Consider the following 17,175-nt stretch of genomic DNA (forward strand, 5'->3'; position numbering starts at 1 on the left):
TAACTAATTAAATAAACATCGTAACTTTTCAATTTTACTTCACACGCTTACTTCTGTTTTACGTATCGAGAGTTCGAAACCTTCAGTGAAAAATATTGCAAGAAAAAAAAAAACCGCGTCGACACTTAGTGATTTTTTCGAGCAATTAAATGTTTTCGGTTTACAACTTTACATATTTCTTGTGCGGAGTGTACCAATGCACTCTTTCGATCAGCTATCTGGCTCTCAATTTCGTGTTCATCCGCCTGGTTCACACACGAGGTCGACGGAAGATTAGGAACAGCCGCAAGAGATTCCTTCTCAACGCGACCGGTAAACAGCGCTGGCGGTCCTGTCGTTCCGTAGGTTAGATCACGGTGGGTTAGATGGTGCTCTTGTGGTGTAGGTTAGGTGCTCTTATTATGGTTGATGACGAATGCACCGCCAGCGCTGTGTTCCAGCCAGGTAGAGAAGGAACGCCAAAGCGTCTCTGGTGGTCTTGCCGCTGTTCCTTATCTCCCGTCACCTCCACCTGCCAAGCGCTTTTTTTCTTGTTCCTTGTTCAGGGCGCTAACATGGAAAGAGAGAGAGAGAAAAATTAGCCACTACCGCTACTTTAGAAAAAAAGCGAGATAACGGCGAAGCACGATTTTTTTCCCTTTATTTCTTTCAGTTACTTGTTAATCAGGCAGGCAAATGTGATGATCTTCCTCAATTTCACTAACTCTCATAAGCTAAGCGCAATCGAATATTTAGGAATCTATTTTGTGTTATTCTATGAATTTTTTAACTATTTTAGCTCACATTTGCGAAACACAAACACGCATATATATAACATACACAGCAGATCATTTTACACCGCTAGTTGCTCAAAACAGGTGTATTTTTATAAAACACCATTTTGTATCCTGCAGACTGTAGCAAAGCAGACGACACTCTTGGACGGTGTAGCGTCAGCGTAAGGTGACAGGCTGGTACTGCTCTCCACCACCGTTGCGCACGGTCGGTTTTTGCGGCGTACTTTAAATTCAATTTCTGCGATAATTATAACTCTGGGGAATCAGAGGAATGTGGTACAAGATGAGACAGAAATTTGCAATTGAATTTGAAATTTTTATTTTTCGTGCTTAAAAAAAAAAAAGAAACTATCCATGGGCACATTCTCAGGGGTCTAGAGCTTCTGATCTGTAGATCAGAAGCACGTAGCCGGTTCTAAAGTAAACAGAAACAAACACAGCACAAGAACATAAGAACAAGAAATTCAAAAATGCAGATTGTCTCATTTCGTCCCAACCCTCGGGGCAAAACGAGACATCGCGTGGGGCAAGGTGAGACATGCCGTGGTAATGAACTATACAAATTAGTAGAGCGCCCTTGAGCCCACCACCTATATCAGGGGTGCCGAAGTGGCGGCCCGCGTGACCCCGAGCAAAAATAAAATTAAAAATACTCGGCCCAAGCATCATGAACGGTCGTGGCGTTATCATTGGGCTCTGTACTCGTCCAGTTTATCTTGCGTTAATTAGTGATAGAAAACTGTTACAATTGACCCGCCAGTGACTCTCTAACTAAGAGGCAAGCGGGACCGGTTGGCACATCACAACAGCGAAGACGGCATAAGTAACACAAAGAGAGCCAGGAAAGTCAAACATTCAACTTTCAACCTTTAACCATATGATAAAAGGTTGAAAGTTCGACGTTCCCTGTCTGTCCGTGCGTTGCTTTCATCGTCTTCGCTGATGAGTCTCTAAACCTGTCCCTGCGTCTGATTTTTTCGTTATTAATATTACTAGTACATTCCTGGCAAAATTTCTGAGCAAACCCTGCATGGCCGATTTGTAATATGGATTGGTACAGCTTGGGACAAAAGTTTACGGAACACCGGGGTGTCGCATTTCTCCATTGGAGCGACACACTAGCAGCAAACAGGAGCAGACACGCATACTCAGAGATAGACAGATAGCCGGTCACCCGTTTCTTATTCGATCTCATCCAGATAACCAACAGAGGGGCGCTGCAATAAAGATATACGCCAGTGCCGTGTTTAAGCTTTTGTCCCAAGCTGTGCCTTCAATGCCAAAGAAACGAACCAATTCAGTCACAGGCTTGGTGATCTCCCTAGTGAATTCGAGCAAAGATTATTCGAGTGCATGAGACCCGAAAGGGAGCTTTTAGGCTCGCCGTTTTCCGCAGGTGTTGACAACGTTTCTGCTGATGAACAAATGGAACTGATTGACCTGGGGTGCTAGACTCGTCGCAAAGTTCACAACTGAAGAAAGTTCAACAGATGCGAAGAAGCACGGTGATTGGACGCTCTACTTGGCTCACGTGACGGCGCTTGTCTGTCAATCAAACTAAGTTCAAAGCGACTGAAAATGCGTCTTTTGAACTTTGGCGTGACGTCAAAATTACGTTGCTGAACTTATTTCAGGCTTATAAAACTTCAACACCGGATCGTAGCGAACATCGAAGTTCATAAAAGAAGATAGCGTTGCTTTTGCTGCATTGTGTTTGTTTTTCCGCCGTCGGCGTGATTATTGTGGCCATAGCGACGTGTTCTAAATGCCTGACCACACTTTTCGGCAGCATTACGGGTGGTCACAGGGCACTGTGTGGTGGTTGTGCGAAAGTCTTCGAGCGTACGCACGAGGTTTCCGAGGTACGTTCCACGTCGCGGACAATGACTGTGGAGCAACGTTCTTTGTTCTCTTCGGTTCTTCGGAACGGGAAGTTTTCAGGGCATTGTGGCCACAGATCGAAACCTGTCTGTGTCGCAGAGAACTATGAACCGAGCGGTTCGAGCGGTTTCCGCACCGATTGTAGCGGAGCTCGGTGATGAGTCGGGGAGCTTTCCACGGGATGCTGTTGGCAGAGCAAGGACTCCTTTACGCGACGGGACTCACGCCTCACTGGCGCCGTAGCGGCAGTGGATGCAGCACTGATCGCAATCCTTGGGCCACCGGACACTTTTGGAACCATCACCAAAGACGCCTAATGGTGCCGCAAGCAACACTACGCGTGAGGCTTCAATTTCTTCATAACGTCGAGCTCTCGACCTCCGAGGACGACGGTGGCGCAAGCGGGCTGACCGTGCCGGGGACACGGCAAGCGGAGCTGCGGGACTATATGCGGAACCGGTTGAGAAAGCACCGGTTAATCTTCTGAAAGTTACAAAGAATTCGGAACGATTGTTTCACGATCAGTACATTCTGAAAACAGAGCTTCGATCAGCCCATAACACGCCACATACCAAACCGTCATACAGAATGATGTCGTTTTTTTCCCTGATTTATTCAAACCGGGGGGGGGGGGGGGGGGTACGCCTTTTGTGTCAATTTCGATAAGTGGTAATTTCCACTAAGAGGCGTACGCCCCGCTCTGTCCTCAAATCAGTGGCCACAGGCGTGTCATTCGGCGCTGCGGTTGGCAAAGACCTTGTTGTGCGGTAAACCTCTGTTTTTACCAAATGTATTATGCACTCTCAAACCAACTTCACCACATAGCACGCTCTACGCCAATCATTGCGCCGAATGATGCAGTTCCCTCTTTTGATTTGAGGAGAAAGCGGGGCGTACACTTTTTGTAACAATTAACGTAACTGCATAAGTGTCACGGAAAGGCGTATGCCTCAAATTTTCAAAATAATCAAGAGAGCGAACGATGTCATTTGAGACGATAGTTGGCTAGCAGCTTGATGTCACGCGGTGAACTTCAGTCAGAGAATGTCGCATAGGCATTCTTGCCTGCGACAGGGTCATCGACAATGTTCGAGTCTGTCAACGGCCCAGTTGTTAATTCCATTTCGCCCACTGCGTCTCTCCTGGGCAACTGAAAGTTTGAGAATTGTCAACACTTAGTATTTCCGAACACAGATTTACAAATGAGTGTCATTAAGCAACATACGAAGGTGGTTCCATAAGTTTCCGGCCCGAGGTAGAAAAAGCGCGCGAATTTGAAAATGCGATTAAGGACGCGTGGCGCCATCTGTTGGAGGGCCGGAGCACCACCCTCAACCCTCTCCATGCTTTTGTCGGTTGGAGAGGGGCATTTCAAACAGTTAGGGTGCACTTCAGTTAAAATGGAAAAAGTCGAGTACCGAGCTGTGATAAAATTCTTGACAAAAGAAGGACTTTCGCCTAAAGAAATTAAAGCGCAACTGGACAACCTGTACAGGGAAGCCTCTCCGTCGTGCACAACGGTAAAAGACTGGGCTAAGCAGTTTCGACTGGGGCGAGAGTCCATTGAAGATGATCCACGCGATGGTCGTCCAGTGGAAGTGGTGACACAAGAAAATTTGTCTCTTGTCGAGGAGGAAGTGCTGAGCGACAGGCGTCTGAAGGTGAAGGGAATCGGAGAAAGGCTGGGGCTTTCCGAAACAACCGTTTTTCGCATCATCGGCGAGAGCCTTCACATGAAAAAGGTCAGTGCGAGATGGGTGCCACGACTTCTCTCGTCAGTTCAAAAGCAACAGCGCGTCGTCTGTGCCAGAGTTTTTGGAGCTCTGTCAAGAGAACGAAGAAGAAATATTGAAGTCAATTGTCACAGGGGATGAGACTATGGTGCTCTACTATGATCCCCATTCGAAAAAGGAGCCGATGGAATGGCGCAAACCAGGAGAAGCACCCCCAAGAAAAGCCAAGGTCACACAATCCACAAAGAAGATCATGGCAACAACATTTTGGGATTGTCATAGGATCCTCCTCATCGACTTCAAAGAGAGGAACACCACACTGAATGCGACTTATTATGCTTCACTCCTGCACCGACTGCGAGACGCCATCAAGGAAAAGAGGCGCGGCAGGTTGAGTCGAGGTGTCCGGTTGCTCCAGGACAATGCCCCTGTCCACACGGCTTCTGCCGCCAAGGCTGCACTGAAGGAGTGCGGCTTCGAAGAAATCCACCACCCACCCTCCTGCGCTGGCCCGGCAGCGTTCACGGCGTTTACAAGCTGCTTCCATAGGACACGCTTCTGGTCCCTGGTGAACAACGAAACGTGCTCAGAGCGAGGTCTTGCAAGGAATTGGTACTGCTCCATATACTAGAGCAACACGTCCAACTGAGCGTCAGAAGCGCGCGGACCCAGGGTATTTCGAGCTTCGCCGGAGGACACCGCGAATCTTCCGTCATTTTTGCCGTAGCTGTCTACAGTGTCATCGCAATAAATACGCTTGTATGTTCACATGTGTTCAATTGTAAGGTTACACGATAAGGATAACTGCAGACAAAAGCGGCGCACTTTCTCATTCTTCACTCTTTCACTCCACGTTATCTACCTCTACCTTCTCGCATGCCATTGGGCGTGTCGCTCACGAGCCGACCTTTTATTTAGTTTTTTCATTTATCGGTGCTGACGTAGGCCCAACTTCAGTGGCCGGGAAGGGCAAACATTTCTGTTGAACTTCGCGAAGTTCAAAGCTCCTCCGCGACGTCATCTATTTAACTTAGTTCAGCGTTGCCAGCACCCCTGCAGTGCGACGCACCGATAAGAACAGGTTCGCTGAATTTGGTGCGGCTTCGTTTTATTCTTACGTGGACGGAAGTACCTGAAGATACGTGTATTGTCGTGGACGAACCTGTCAATGTTCGGTACAGGTCCCGACAAAAGTTTACGGAACACACGAGCGGTGTATTTTCTTCTCGGTACGACACCCTAGCGGCAAGCGGAAGCTGGCGAAATCAGGCCAGTTCACTGCCTCAGAGGCAGTGCTGGCAGAGGCGCGCGCAATTTAAATACCAGTATAACGATAACGATCGCTATGTGAAAGTTGAAGCTCGGGCACCTGTCGTGTGCTATTTTGTTTTCCCCATCTATTGACTGAGTGCCCTTGAGTATGTAAGGGATCCCGCTGTGACTCAGAGTTTCAGTTTGACTCAGACTCAGGGTTTGTAATAGCAACAGAGCTTTTGCAATAGAGCATGTAGCACCCATGGTGGGTTGCTGAAAGCTCCAATATTTACCTTATTTTTTTAATTTACTAGAAAATGTACAAAGTGTCGGCTCATACCTCCACCTCGCACAAGTGCATAAAAGAGATATAAATCAGGGATCAAGTAACAAATTTATGCATCATCACACCGTCTATACCCGGTAGATAACCGAGGCTATACCTTCCACGACAGCAGAGCGCATAGTAAGGACTTCTGTGTAATGTACATCGCGTTTTGTACACCTTTACTTGCGCAACGTGTTGCACCATGCACATTATTATTATTATTTTTTTTTTGTAGATACGGTATCATCACATTTAAACAGTGATTTAATTAATAAACACATGCGTCAATACGGTAGCATCTTAATTAACAGGATGAGTGATTTATGTCAGCGTATTAGAGAGTTTTAGCAGACCGTTGATAACGTGTCTTGCGTCGAACCGTATCAGCCGGAACCAATCAGTGGATAAGATTCTGAGTCACGCACCACTGCGATTGGTTCGGGTACGCACGATAACCTTATCAACGGTATACAAAAACTCACCATTATCTGTACCTGAGAGAGGCAAATCTAGGCGTCCACACTAGTAAATTCGCTCCTCAGGTTTGCGAAGTCACGGTGTGTCATATCAGTATCTGTTCTCCGGCAGAACGGTCGCGAAGTAGCATTATAAGCAGTAGTGCCTAAAAAGGGCTTCCAGATTTTTTTTTTCTGGAGTAATGCACACGAGCTTCCAGTTCACGCCCATGCTTTTTGCGTATTTTGTGTGTGTGTCAAAATATTGTTTTCCTCTTTTTCTCTCTCCTGGTGCTTCAAAGGCGTATTTTTAGAGTTCCTTCCTTCAATTTGTCGCAAACTGGCTCTCAAAGATAGTACTGTGATATACGTTTGCAGAGTTATAAATTATATTATATACCACTGAGGTATAAATCCGAGACTCTCAGTAAGGTATTAAACATTTATACCTTCCCTGAAGGTATATATTTATACAGTCATGTCTCGCTTATCCGAAGTTGAGATACCCGGAAAACTCGTTATCCGGACTACATTACTAGGAACGAACCCGCTACCATTGGATTTTGTCTCGGTTATTCGGAATTCGTTATCCGGACAGCAAGTACGGGGAACAATCTTCCATGACCTAGGTCATTCTGATTCGCTTATCCGGAAAAGTGTCAACGTCGTCTGATCCTGGCATGTGCTGTGTTGGAATTATTGCGGAAAAGGGTCACATCTCACAGCGCTCTCTGTACTGTTTGACTCCCCTTTCTTCAGAAGTCACTCCCTTTTGGTGTGTGCGAGATGGCGGACGACAAGCGGAAGATGTGCCCTGTATCCACCGGGCGCAAGAAATCCACATGTGAACGTTAATGTCCAGGCCGTCTGGAAGTATCGCAGACAAAAACATGTGCGCGTTACCAACTTTCTGACACATTGCTCTTCTTTGAACAGCAGGGTGACGCAGCGGGTGCCGTGACTGTGACACAAATTCTGTGGCACGCGTGCCTACTAATTTCAATCAGCTCACTTCACATGACTTTTTCAAGTAAAGATCTTTTCCTTGTTTTCTTTTCTGGAGCTATAAAAGGGTCTCCCAAATTTTTCGCAAGTTCCCCGGAAGTTTGCTTGGTCCGGTTATCCACGAATTCGTTGTCCAGCCGAAAAGGGACGACTCCCGAGGTGTCAGGATAGTCGAGACATGACTGCACTTTAAAAGGTACAACTTATTGCAGGACGATTTATACCTCCAAAAGGTAGAAAACATAAAAGTATAAGCGCAGATACATTTCAGCGAACACCTGATCAGCGTCATATTTTCTTGCACTGCTAACACACATACCCAATATGCAATGCCCCGGTCAAAATGTACATTAATAACCCTTAATAAGGTATAGAGTACGGGACAAGGACTGTCACTGATATACGCTGTACACTATTATCTGAGTGCTTGATACATACAGGCGTACCGTATAAGAGCTGTATACCTTTATTCGGAACGACGTACATTATAAGGGCTGTAACTTATAGCAGCTGTACCTTATAGCGGCGTAACTTGTAAGTATTGTACCTTGTAAAATTTCCTGTACCGTATAAAATAAAAGGCACATCTATGCAAAATTGTACCTCTTAAAAGGCTTTATTTGAAGAGGTACGGCGTTTAGAGTGCAAGGCCATCGTAGCTCCGTATGATGTGATAAAAACATAAAATTCGTGCAATACGTGGTTAGGGAAGGGTATATTTGAAGCCGCACGCAGCAGGTGACAATAAAGATCCCTCTGCATGGAACATCCAGCTTAGTTCATTCCTTACTTTCTCGGTATAATGTTCTAAAGACGACAAAACGCGGAAACTGACGTGCAAAAAACATGCAAAATCTTGCAGTATCTGAGTAACTTAGAATTACAGCTACATTTCACAGTTACTTTAACTCCTGGACCTCTCTTTTCGCGAAACCAGGTTGGCGCGCCTTTTGGTTCACAATAACACTCTTTACTCTTCTTAAACTGTTAGAGGTCAGCACTTATCCGCCTGCCCAGCAATTCGTAGTACACAGACATGTGGCTCCATATCTCCTCCCCACTTCTTTGTACAGCATTGTGTTTAGTAGTGTATGTGTCTATACTATATATACTTATGCGTGCCACCACTTCAATTTGTACCTGAAGAGGCGTGGACCTCCACGCGAAAGCTTGTATAAATTAAACCTAAACAAAAATCTTCAGTGTCGGTTTCTGCATTTTGTTTAAGTTACTTTAACCAAAAACAGTGAATAGCTATACAGTTACTTTTTAGAACAGTAACTAGTTAGAGTAACTAGAAAAAGCTAACTACTTACGATTACAATTTACTTGTAACTTAGTTACCACCCAAGACTATCGCTAACCCATGTAATTGCACAGGGCGTCTCACAATATGGAAAGACTTATAATTAAAGCATGCAAGCTTGGGTCAGAAGTCGTGTTATGTTTTAGCATGTGTTGGAATATTTACCCACGTTTTATGTTTAATCCGGTCTGGCACATGTTCATAATGCGTCGCAGCTCTCTCTGTCGCGGCGGGAAGACAGGACCTTATTAAGGGAGGTAAGGGTATGTAGATCATGATAATCATCGACCGAAGAACTCCTCTACATGTGTGGCTTTCGTCGACTGACACGGTGCTGGGTCAGATGACCCATAACCCATGGCCATTGACTGTCGGAATGTCGTTCAATAGAAGCAAACACACATCTTACACCCGCGTCCATCCAGGAGTGACGCAGTTTTTCTTGCTCTCTGCGGTGTATTTTTCAACATTCTCCAATAAAATAGCGAATCTTACTGCAGGAATATTGCGGTGACATTGAGTCCGGAGATATATCCAAGGGGATGTTGTTTTACGAAGCAATCCAGCTTTGATGTCTCAGGACTATCTTGTGCCCTAAGAAAGGAAGTCCGCTGGCAGCACATCGGGAGTGCCAGTCCGTGGCAGATTTGTGTCCAGACTCGAACGTTAGCACAGGCATATGCTCTGTCCTGTGTATTTATTTTCTCGCTAGGGATATGTCAAGCGATGTCACGATTGTGTGGGCATGGGACGGGTGGTACTCTCCGGTAAACCGAGTTACTTTGAGAAGCTGTTCAATGTGTGCTTGACACTCTTAGGATGCGCTTGACGAATGAGGGCACCACATGAGGAAATATGTCACAACAGAAAATGTGACATATGTCCAGATCGAAATATTCCCTCGCGCAATTGAAATTTTTCTAATAACAACTTGGCGACATTGGAAACATAAACTAGGAATGTTAGACAAAACTAGGCCGTGCGCGGGAACTTGAATATCACTAAACATAAAAATGAAAGGTAAAAAAGAGTCCAGACCCTTGGTTATAAAACAGACAACATCAATTAAATTATGTATGAATGATGATGTCATGACCCCGCATAGGATGCGGGACACTACCCAAGAGCATGTGGGTTGGTAGGATTTGATGAGTGAGTCAGTAGCACGCCCACGAAAGTATCAGGGCAACGGCTTAGAGCTCGTCCACACACACACACACAAATAGAGATACGATGATGAGATGGGGCTGATGCCTGCAAGAGTTCGTCCAGTATAGGCCGGTGGCTATGAGAAAAGCGGTAAACGATCACGGAACCACTCAAACCAGACACTGATCACTCTCTGGAGATTGCGTACTGTAGAGGATAGCCGCGCCACTTGTGTCTTTCAGGATCCGCATCAGGTAGCAAAGCACAGGTCGTAGGTCGTCTTTGTGGCCATATGGAACCGTCTACATATACACGATCATCATTGTCAATAAATATACGTCCAGCCGTCTATAACTAGAATTTCGGGTTTTCGGGCTTTCTTTTTTTTTTTGTACATTGGAAAGATGTTTTTCGGAGTTTATTATTTTCCCAGGGTTCGGAGTTTTTCGTCCTTTATTTATCATATCTCCGTTCCCGAAGTTCGGGGAGAAAGCTGCAGCTGTGAAACGACATATTCACATAAACACACACACACACACATACACTGGATGGTGATGGGGTGGGCGATTCACCGCCGCTGAGGCGGTATACACTGCCCTATTTCGCGTCGGGAGAGGATGAAGGGATGATGATGGGGGGCTTTCAAAGAGCCGTCGCCAGACCGGTGGAGCACAAGTACTCCGACAGAAGACGAAGGCCCTGCGTCTGGTGGGTAGCGTTCGACCACGAACCGAGGATCATCGCTAGGTTGAACGGCCGCTAGTCAACTCGTTGCATAGAGACTTCCATTAGTGCACGCTCGTGGTGGTATTGCCCACAAGCCAGGATGACGTGGCTGAGGTCGCCGTGTACTCCGCAAGTGGGGCAGAGGGAAGACGAGGTGGAGCCGAGACGGTGTTGAAAGGCAGGTCTCCCCAAAACGCTCACTGTCATGCTGCGGAGCTTGCAGACAAAGACATCTATGCCACGACCACCTGGCGACGTGAACATCTTGCAATTCTGGTATTCCTCTACATAATCGTCAGTGTTGCAACATCAAGCTGCCCTTTCATGACGACAATTTGTATGCGTTCTGTGTTTCATTGTCTACTTTGATGGAAAGCACTATTGACAGAAAAAGAAAAACCCTAGGCGCTAGACGTTTTCCTAGCAGACCTGGGAAATGGCTGAAGTGGCCTTAAAATGCCCTTATGTCGAACAGTGTCACTAAATGCTGAGGTACATATTCAGCGACTTCAATAGGGAATTACCTGGTAAAGATTGAGTTCACATCATTACAGTGATGCTTCGCGCGGATGCTTCGCGAAAGACAGCTACACGGTGGACTTGGTTTAATAGAGGCACCGTTTCTTGTCGCAGTGGTTGGTAACTCACGATGCGAGGTTATTCTCGACATCGAAGGAGACGATCCAACCACTCAACCCCTCATGAAGGCATGCATTTTCGTGCTCAGTTCTCGATTACTGGAACCCACAAATGCGGTGTTTTTCGGATACAACCGAATTGCTTTGAATTTTACAGGCGTACGTTTTTCGAATTTTTTTCCGGCTAAATCCGAAAACCCGAAACCCTATCCATAGCCTATCCTCTCTTGAGTAATTGACGACTTAAAGTGAAGCGTCTAGTTGATGCAAGATCTCGGCAATCCTGTAGAGGAATGCTGTACGTTGAGCGCAGGAATTCTAAGAACTATGGATGTGGGACTTGCCTTCGCCACAGGCTCTTAGTAGCCACCATATTTATTTATTTATTGTTAGAAACCCAAAGGCCAGAAGGCATTACATGGGTGAAAGAAATACAAAAGGTAATTATTACAACAATCACTGAATAATCAATGTGGCTGGGAGGCCGAACAGTCTAGACAAGCGTCCAAATTGAAAATACAAAATAAGAAGATGATTAGGTGTGCTGCGAAGTAAGGTCATGCACTGCTGCCGATTTGAAGGATGAATGATCATGGATTGATGCGATTCCTTCGGGCAATGAATTCCAAAGCTTGATGGCGCGCGGGTAGAAGGAGTGAAGGAATGCGTTGGTGTGACAGAAAAATGGTTCGCACTTGTAAGAATGGTTGACACGCCTGCTCGTGTAATGAGCTTGGCGAATGTACGAGGTTAGAGGCACAGAAGAATGGAAAAGATTGTAAAATAGTTCGGCGATGCTCTAAAGGGTCGAGATCAAAAGTGCATTTCAAACCGGTGACGTTAGTGGAAGAGGAGTAGTCATTGACGATGAATCGAACGGCACAATTTTGGACGATTCGATGGATCGAGACAGGAAGGATTGGTGAGGATGCCAGTCACATGAGGCAAATTCCAGTTTTGGATGGATGACCGTTGTATACGCCAAACGTTTCACTTGGGGAGGTGCATGACGGAGATTGGGTCTGAGATGCCCTAGACATCGGCTCGATTCACTAACAACCTGGTTTATGTGGGCATGCCATTGGAAGGTTGACGTAATGTGAAGACCATTGGTGATAGGTGTGCCGCTCAGTGTGTATGGGTACACGTCTTGATGTTTCCCAACGTGAAGGTATGTGCATATAGACAGATTAAGTGGCATCAGCAATAATGCAAGTCATCACATGTCAACTATGGTCGTATTTGACGGCGATGCCGCTTTATATAAATTTCGTTCCTGTCTGTACGATAAACAATTAAAAAGAAAGACATGGACTCCTGTAGAATGAGAAGCTTGACTGTTATGCTTGTGTACAGGAGGCCCGGTTGCAGCAGCGGTTGCATCCGTCCCAGCGAAGAGGCCGGCGGTGAGCGATGATGGGAGAGGCGACGCGTCCGCCCGAGGCCGGCGACGAAGCTGTGGCAGAACCGGATCACCTGACGCACCACGAAGCTACCGACGAAGAGGACGAATGTGCACCCCTCTTTCGACCTTTCACCAGGGAATCGCTAGCAGCTCAGGTATGGCAAGTTTCCTGTCAGAGGGTGATATGTAAAGTTGAAATACGCGGAGAGGTTGGTCATAGTTATGAGGACCTCCGCATTCAATAGATCTCTACGAAGACATGACGTTGGTAAACATAGCGAAACCGAAACAGCGCGGGCGGAGAACACCGCCATTTCACAAAGCCGTATTCCTTCGCCAAGGGTCGCTTCTTTGTACAAATGATATCACGTTTTTAGTCGCTTTGGTGTCCTCATCCGCGTCCACCGCAGAAAGAAAAGGCTGCTCCATCCCAAGAGTTGCATAGTCTCCAAAGTCAATGTCGTAGTCCTGTGCGGAATGTAGTTTGTTATTACGACTTAGTTCCCGCTTGTTTTGTATAGAGAGGCCACGTGCAGTCCGAGAGAAACTCGTGCCCTTCAGGCTCCTGAATATGGAACAGCCAGGTAGCCATCTCTAGAAGGGGCTACCGAAAAGATAGGGCTACCGGTATATAGAATGGAGCAGAACAACGCCATACAACCAGTGTTGTACCCGCTTACCAAAACTAAGTAACGAACCCGCTGCTCCCGCTGCTACCCGCTGCTCCACAGAAAAGTAGCGCAATACTAGCGTCGCTACAAATTTCAAAAAGTATCGCTACCGGTACCAAATAAAAGTACGTAATACTATGCCGCTACTTATCCGCTAGCGTACCTTTCTCTATGCAGCACTTTGTCGCATTTCGTTGCCGAATATGTCTAAAGACGGTGCGATTGAATTTGAGTTTGAGTTTGATTATAGAAAAAAACCCGGAATATATTGAATTCGTCACCTGACGAATTCTGCTACTCTTACAAAGGAAATGAAATGAATCACGGTGCGATATTTATGTTCCCTCACATAGCCGACATGCAGCATAAGGGATACCACTACTTACAGCCAATATATATATTGCTTCACATTGATCCTAACCCTGCGATGATGCGCATTTAAGACATAATTTAATGCACATGGCACCTCCAAACGCTCATATGCACCGAAAAAAAGTTGGTGGTTTTGAGCGTTTGGTGTAAATGAGCAGGAGGGGAGAACCTGCTCATAAGCACCAAACGTCCAGAACATTCGAATGCTCTTATGCGCCGAAAGGCGGGAGACCACAAAGGCCGGGTCTTCCTCTCCCGCATTTGGAACAACGTCATACGGTGAGAAAGGTGGAATGAATGGCGACTACCAAGGCCGCTTAATGTGTCAGTTTAAAGTTTATGTAACAGCTTGATCCTGCTTGTATGTAGTCAGAACGAATTTTTATGGAAGTTTATTTTTATCTATCCTGAGTCAATGGGTGTTTGAACGCCGTAGTGTCCGCCCATTTGGTCGAACGCCGTTTGGTCAAATGACGTTTGATCGAAGGCGTTTGATCAAACGCCGCTTGGTCGAAAACCGTTGGATCGAAAGCCGGTTGATCGACGCCGTTTGTTCGAAAGACGTTTGTTCGAAGGGAGTTCAAAACTGCATGCACTGTGTCATCCGCACCTCTTTTTCTGTAACTTTTGACTCGAGCATACGGAGATGGCAATCAGGGTACTCTGGTTTTTTTCATTTCTATTGTTATTATTTCTTTTTCTTTTCTTTTTCTTTTTTTTTTGCAGGGAGACCACTGGTTACTTGCAGACGTTTGTATTTACGAACCAGTCGGACACATGTTGAAGAAAGTTGCCCCAGGTTGGGAGCAGCCGATAGTCTGTTTCTTCTGAGCACCCTTTCTCATTGCTGGTGACATATTTAAAGGGAACGATCTGAAACGGGATAGCCATATGTGCGCGAAAGCCACTCGAAGTCTGTGGATGCTCAGAAGGAAATTTCGCCATGGCACAACGAAAGATATTAAATTAACAGCATATAAAACCTTAGTTCAACCTCATTTAGTGTATGCATCTGCAATCTGGGTCACTACACGTGCACGCTATCCGAAAAAATAGAGAAAGTACAAAGATCTGCTGCCCTGCTTATCTTGTCTAGGTTTCGAAGGACTTCTTCGGTTACATGTCTGTTGCAAGAACTAAATTTAGATTCACCTGCACATAGGCGTAAATAAACTAAAACTGTTCTTTCTCCTATACAATGGTCAGTTGATTGTCAGAAACAATAATACATTGTTAAAATTTATCCACATTCAACAAGAATAAATAATCAAAAAAGGTCATTAATTTATTTTCTATTTATTTGCCAAGAATGTTTAATACTTGAAATCAATTATTATTTGACAAAGTGGGTTAGCATGAAGAATGTGTTTACGAGCAAACGGGTTACACGCAGTTAGATGTTGCTTAGGATAAGCATTTAGAACTCCGGCGTTCAATACTCCAAGTGAACCAATAAAAAATCGATCAAACGACCGCTGCCGTTTCGATCTTCGATGAAATGTCTTTCGACCAAATCATATGTCGGCACAGTTCCTATAGAAGTCGGACCAGGATGCACATTCCCCCAGGCCGTCAGTCGTGACGTTGCCCACCTCTGTGAGGCCAACAACGGCGAGACCTTTCATCGTCACCACAGTAAATTAAATTCGCCTACCTGAGGTAGAGTATGGTTGACGAAACGTGTAAGAGAAAATGTGGCCGATGAACGGATGTCAACATGGAACGGCGTCTACTCCATAGCGCCTTAAGCTACATAAACGAGTAAACACAAGAGAAAACGAATAGTAAAAATAAACTGAAGAAATAACATTAAACTGAATATATGTTAGAGGTTCAACGATAACACCCAGTGAGCTTGAACTAGCGGTGCAGGAAGGAGGATTGACGCTGCACAGCGTCGCAGTCAGGCACTGGTGTCATCGAATGGTTCTGTAGCATTCGCTACAGTTCCCCAGTATAAAGTCTGCGTCGTGAAGCGTACATTAGAAGTAGTTTTGGCATGTGCTACAACGTGTCTGTTTTTGCGTTCTTGTCTTTTTATGTATTTTTTTTGTCTAAATATGTGTCTTTTTTCACGGTTTTGGCACGTAAATTTCCGAGTTCTACTTATAAGAGGAAGTAATGTTTTTCTTGAATGCCTAAAACGGTGGGCAAACACAAATGAGTTGAAAACCAATCATCCAAAGAACCAAGCCAGTCATCTTCCAGATCGAATGTAGGATAACTATAGGAGCGAGAGTGTGTAGAGCATATTGGATGGAGTTTCGGAAAAAAATAGTCCCGGAAAAGTTCGTCCCGGAAAAAATTGGTCCCTGGTTGCGTGGCGGAAGAAATGGTCCCGCGCGGTTCCGTGCGGTTCGGTGCGCCCAAATATACAGGAGCGTCGTTGTGGACATCTAATACCCGAATCATAGCCAATCAAGTGCTGTCATTCGCACTCCTCATTTGTTCGAAATTGGAAGACATGCTTTTTTAAATTAACATTAATTTAATGCACAATAAATGCTGCACGCCATTTAATAAGGAACATAAAAGCGGTTCCATTTGCTGCACCGCTTGTATTGTACAGATTGCGTCTGTTCTTTCTGTTCCTCTCTTTATTTTGCGGAGTACAGACAACGCGACAAGATCATGAAGCAGTTCTGCAGTGTCTGCTACCTTCTCCTAAAAGTAAAAAAAATAATAATAATAAAAAGGAAGAGTCGTCTTTCTGCAGAACGAAAATTGAAATCTCAGTTCTTTCTTATTCTCACTGCTCAGGCCATATCTTCTGTTTTGTCGACCAACTCGTGGAGTGGTAAAAGTTGTTTGGATTTCTGTAAAACGCTAACGACTTGGGGCAGTGTCAATGGGAACTTGAACTGGAGAATCGCAGCAAAAATTTTGAAGTAAAAATGGTAGATATCGATGCCAGCGAACTTATAATGGCATATCCTTTTGTGTCATTGAGAAAAAGAGAGGACGCCAAACAAAGAGACGCCAAACAATTTTTAACGTACACATACCAGAAAGCCTCCAGGAGATATATCTGAATCCTTGCATTTGCGTCAGCATTCTATTTTCTGACCACACCAGCCGATGCTGAAAGAAGTCTCAGCACAATGAAACTGACCAATCAAGAATATCCTGTGCTCAATTAACCATAAGAGATGTCAGGCTTTCTGAGTTCGTAGTCAACCGAAAACATGATTATCATATCTCTGGACTATGACGCATTAATTAACCAACCTGCGAAGAACAAGGCTCGAAAGAAGGGTTTTGCGCAAATGTTCACTGCAGGCCTATGTATGCATAATATAAACCCTATATAAATATCGTATTCTAGCTTCTGCACTGTAAATGAACCCGGACATATGTTCGGAGGGGACCGCGCTCTTTGTTGCTACAGCCCTGGGAGCCGAGTGCCTTTCGAGCTAGAATCAAGTCTTTTGTCCTAGGCTGCCTCCATGTCTATGAAAATAAAGCTCAAATTGAAA

General features: G+C 45.3%; 1 protein-coding gene across 5 annotated transcripts in view; it reads left to right on the top strand.

Moving 5' to 3' along the window:
• LOC135389179 (sodium channel protein para-like) overlaps positions 1 to 17,175 on the top strand; it is a 292,829-nt gene that overhangs the window by 92,427 nt on the left and 183,227 nt on the right. For all 5 annotated transcript variants that reach the window (XM_064619242.1, XM_064619243.1, XM_064619246.1 and 2 more), the window contains exon 2: positions 12,608 to 12,811. In XM_064619242.1, coding sequence (XP_064475312.1) covers positions 12,665 to 12,811 — 147 coding nt within the window. In that variant the 5' untranslated portion in view covers positions 12,608 to 12,664. The remainder of the gene's footprint in view (positions 1 to 12,607; positions 12,812 to 17,175) is intronic.

This window comes from Ornithodoros turicata, chromosome 3 (assembly GCF_037126465.1).
Source record: "Ornithodoros turicata isolate Travis chromosome 3, ASM3712646v1, whole genome shotgun sequence".
Classification (NCBI taxonomy): Eukaryota; Metazoa; Arthropoda; class Arachnida; order Ixodida; family Argasidae; genus Ornithodoros; species Ornithodoros turicata.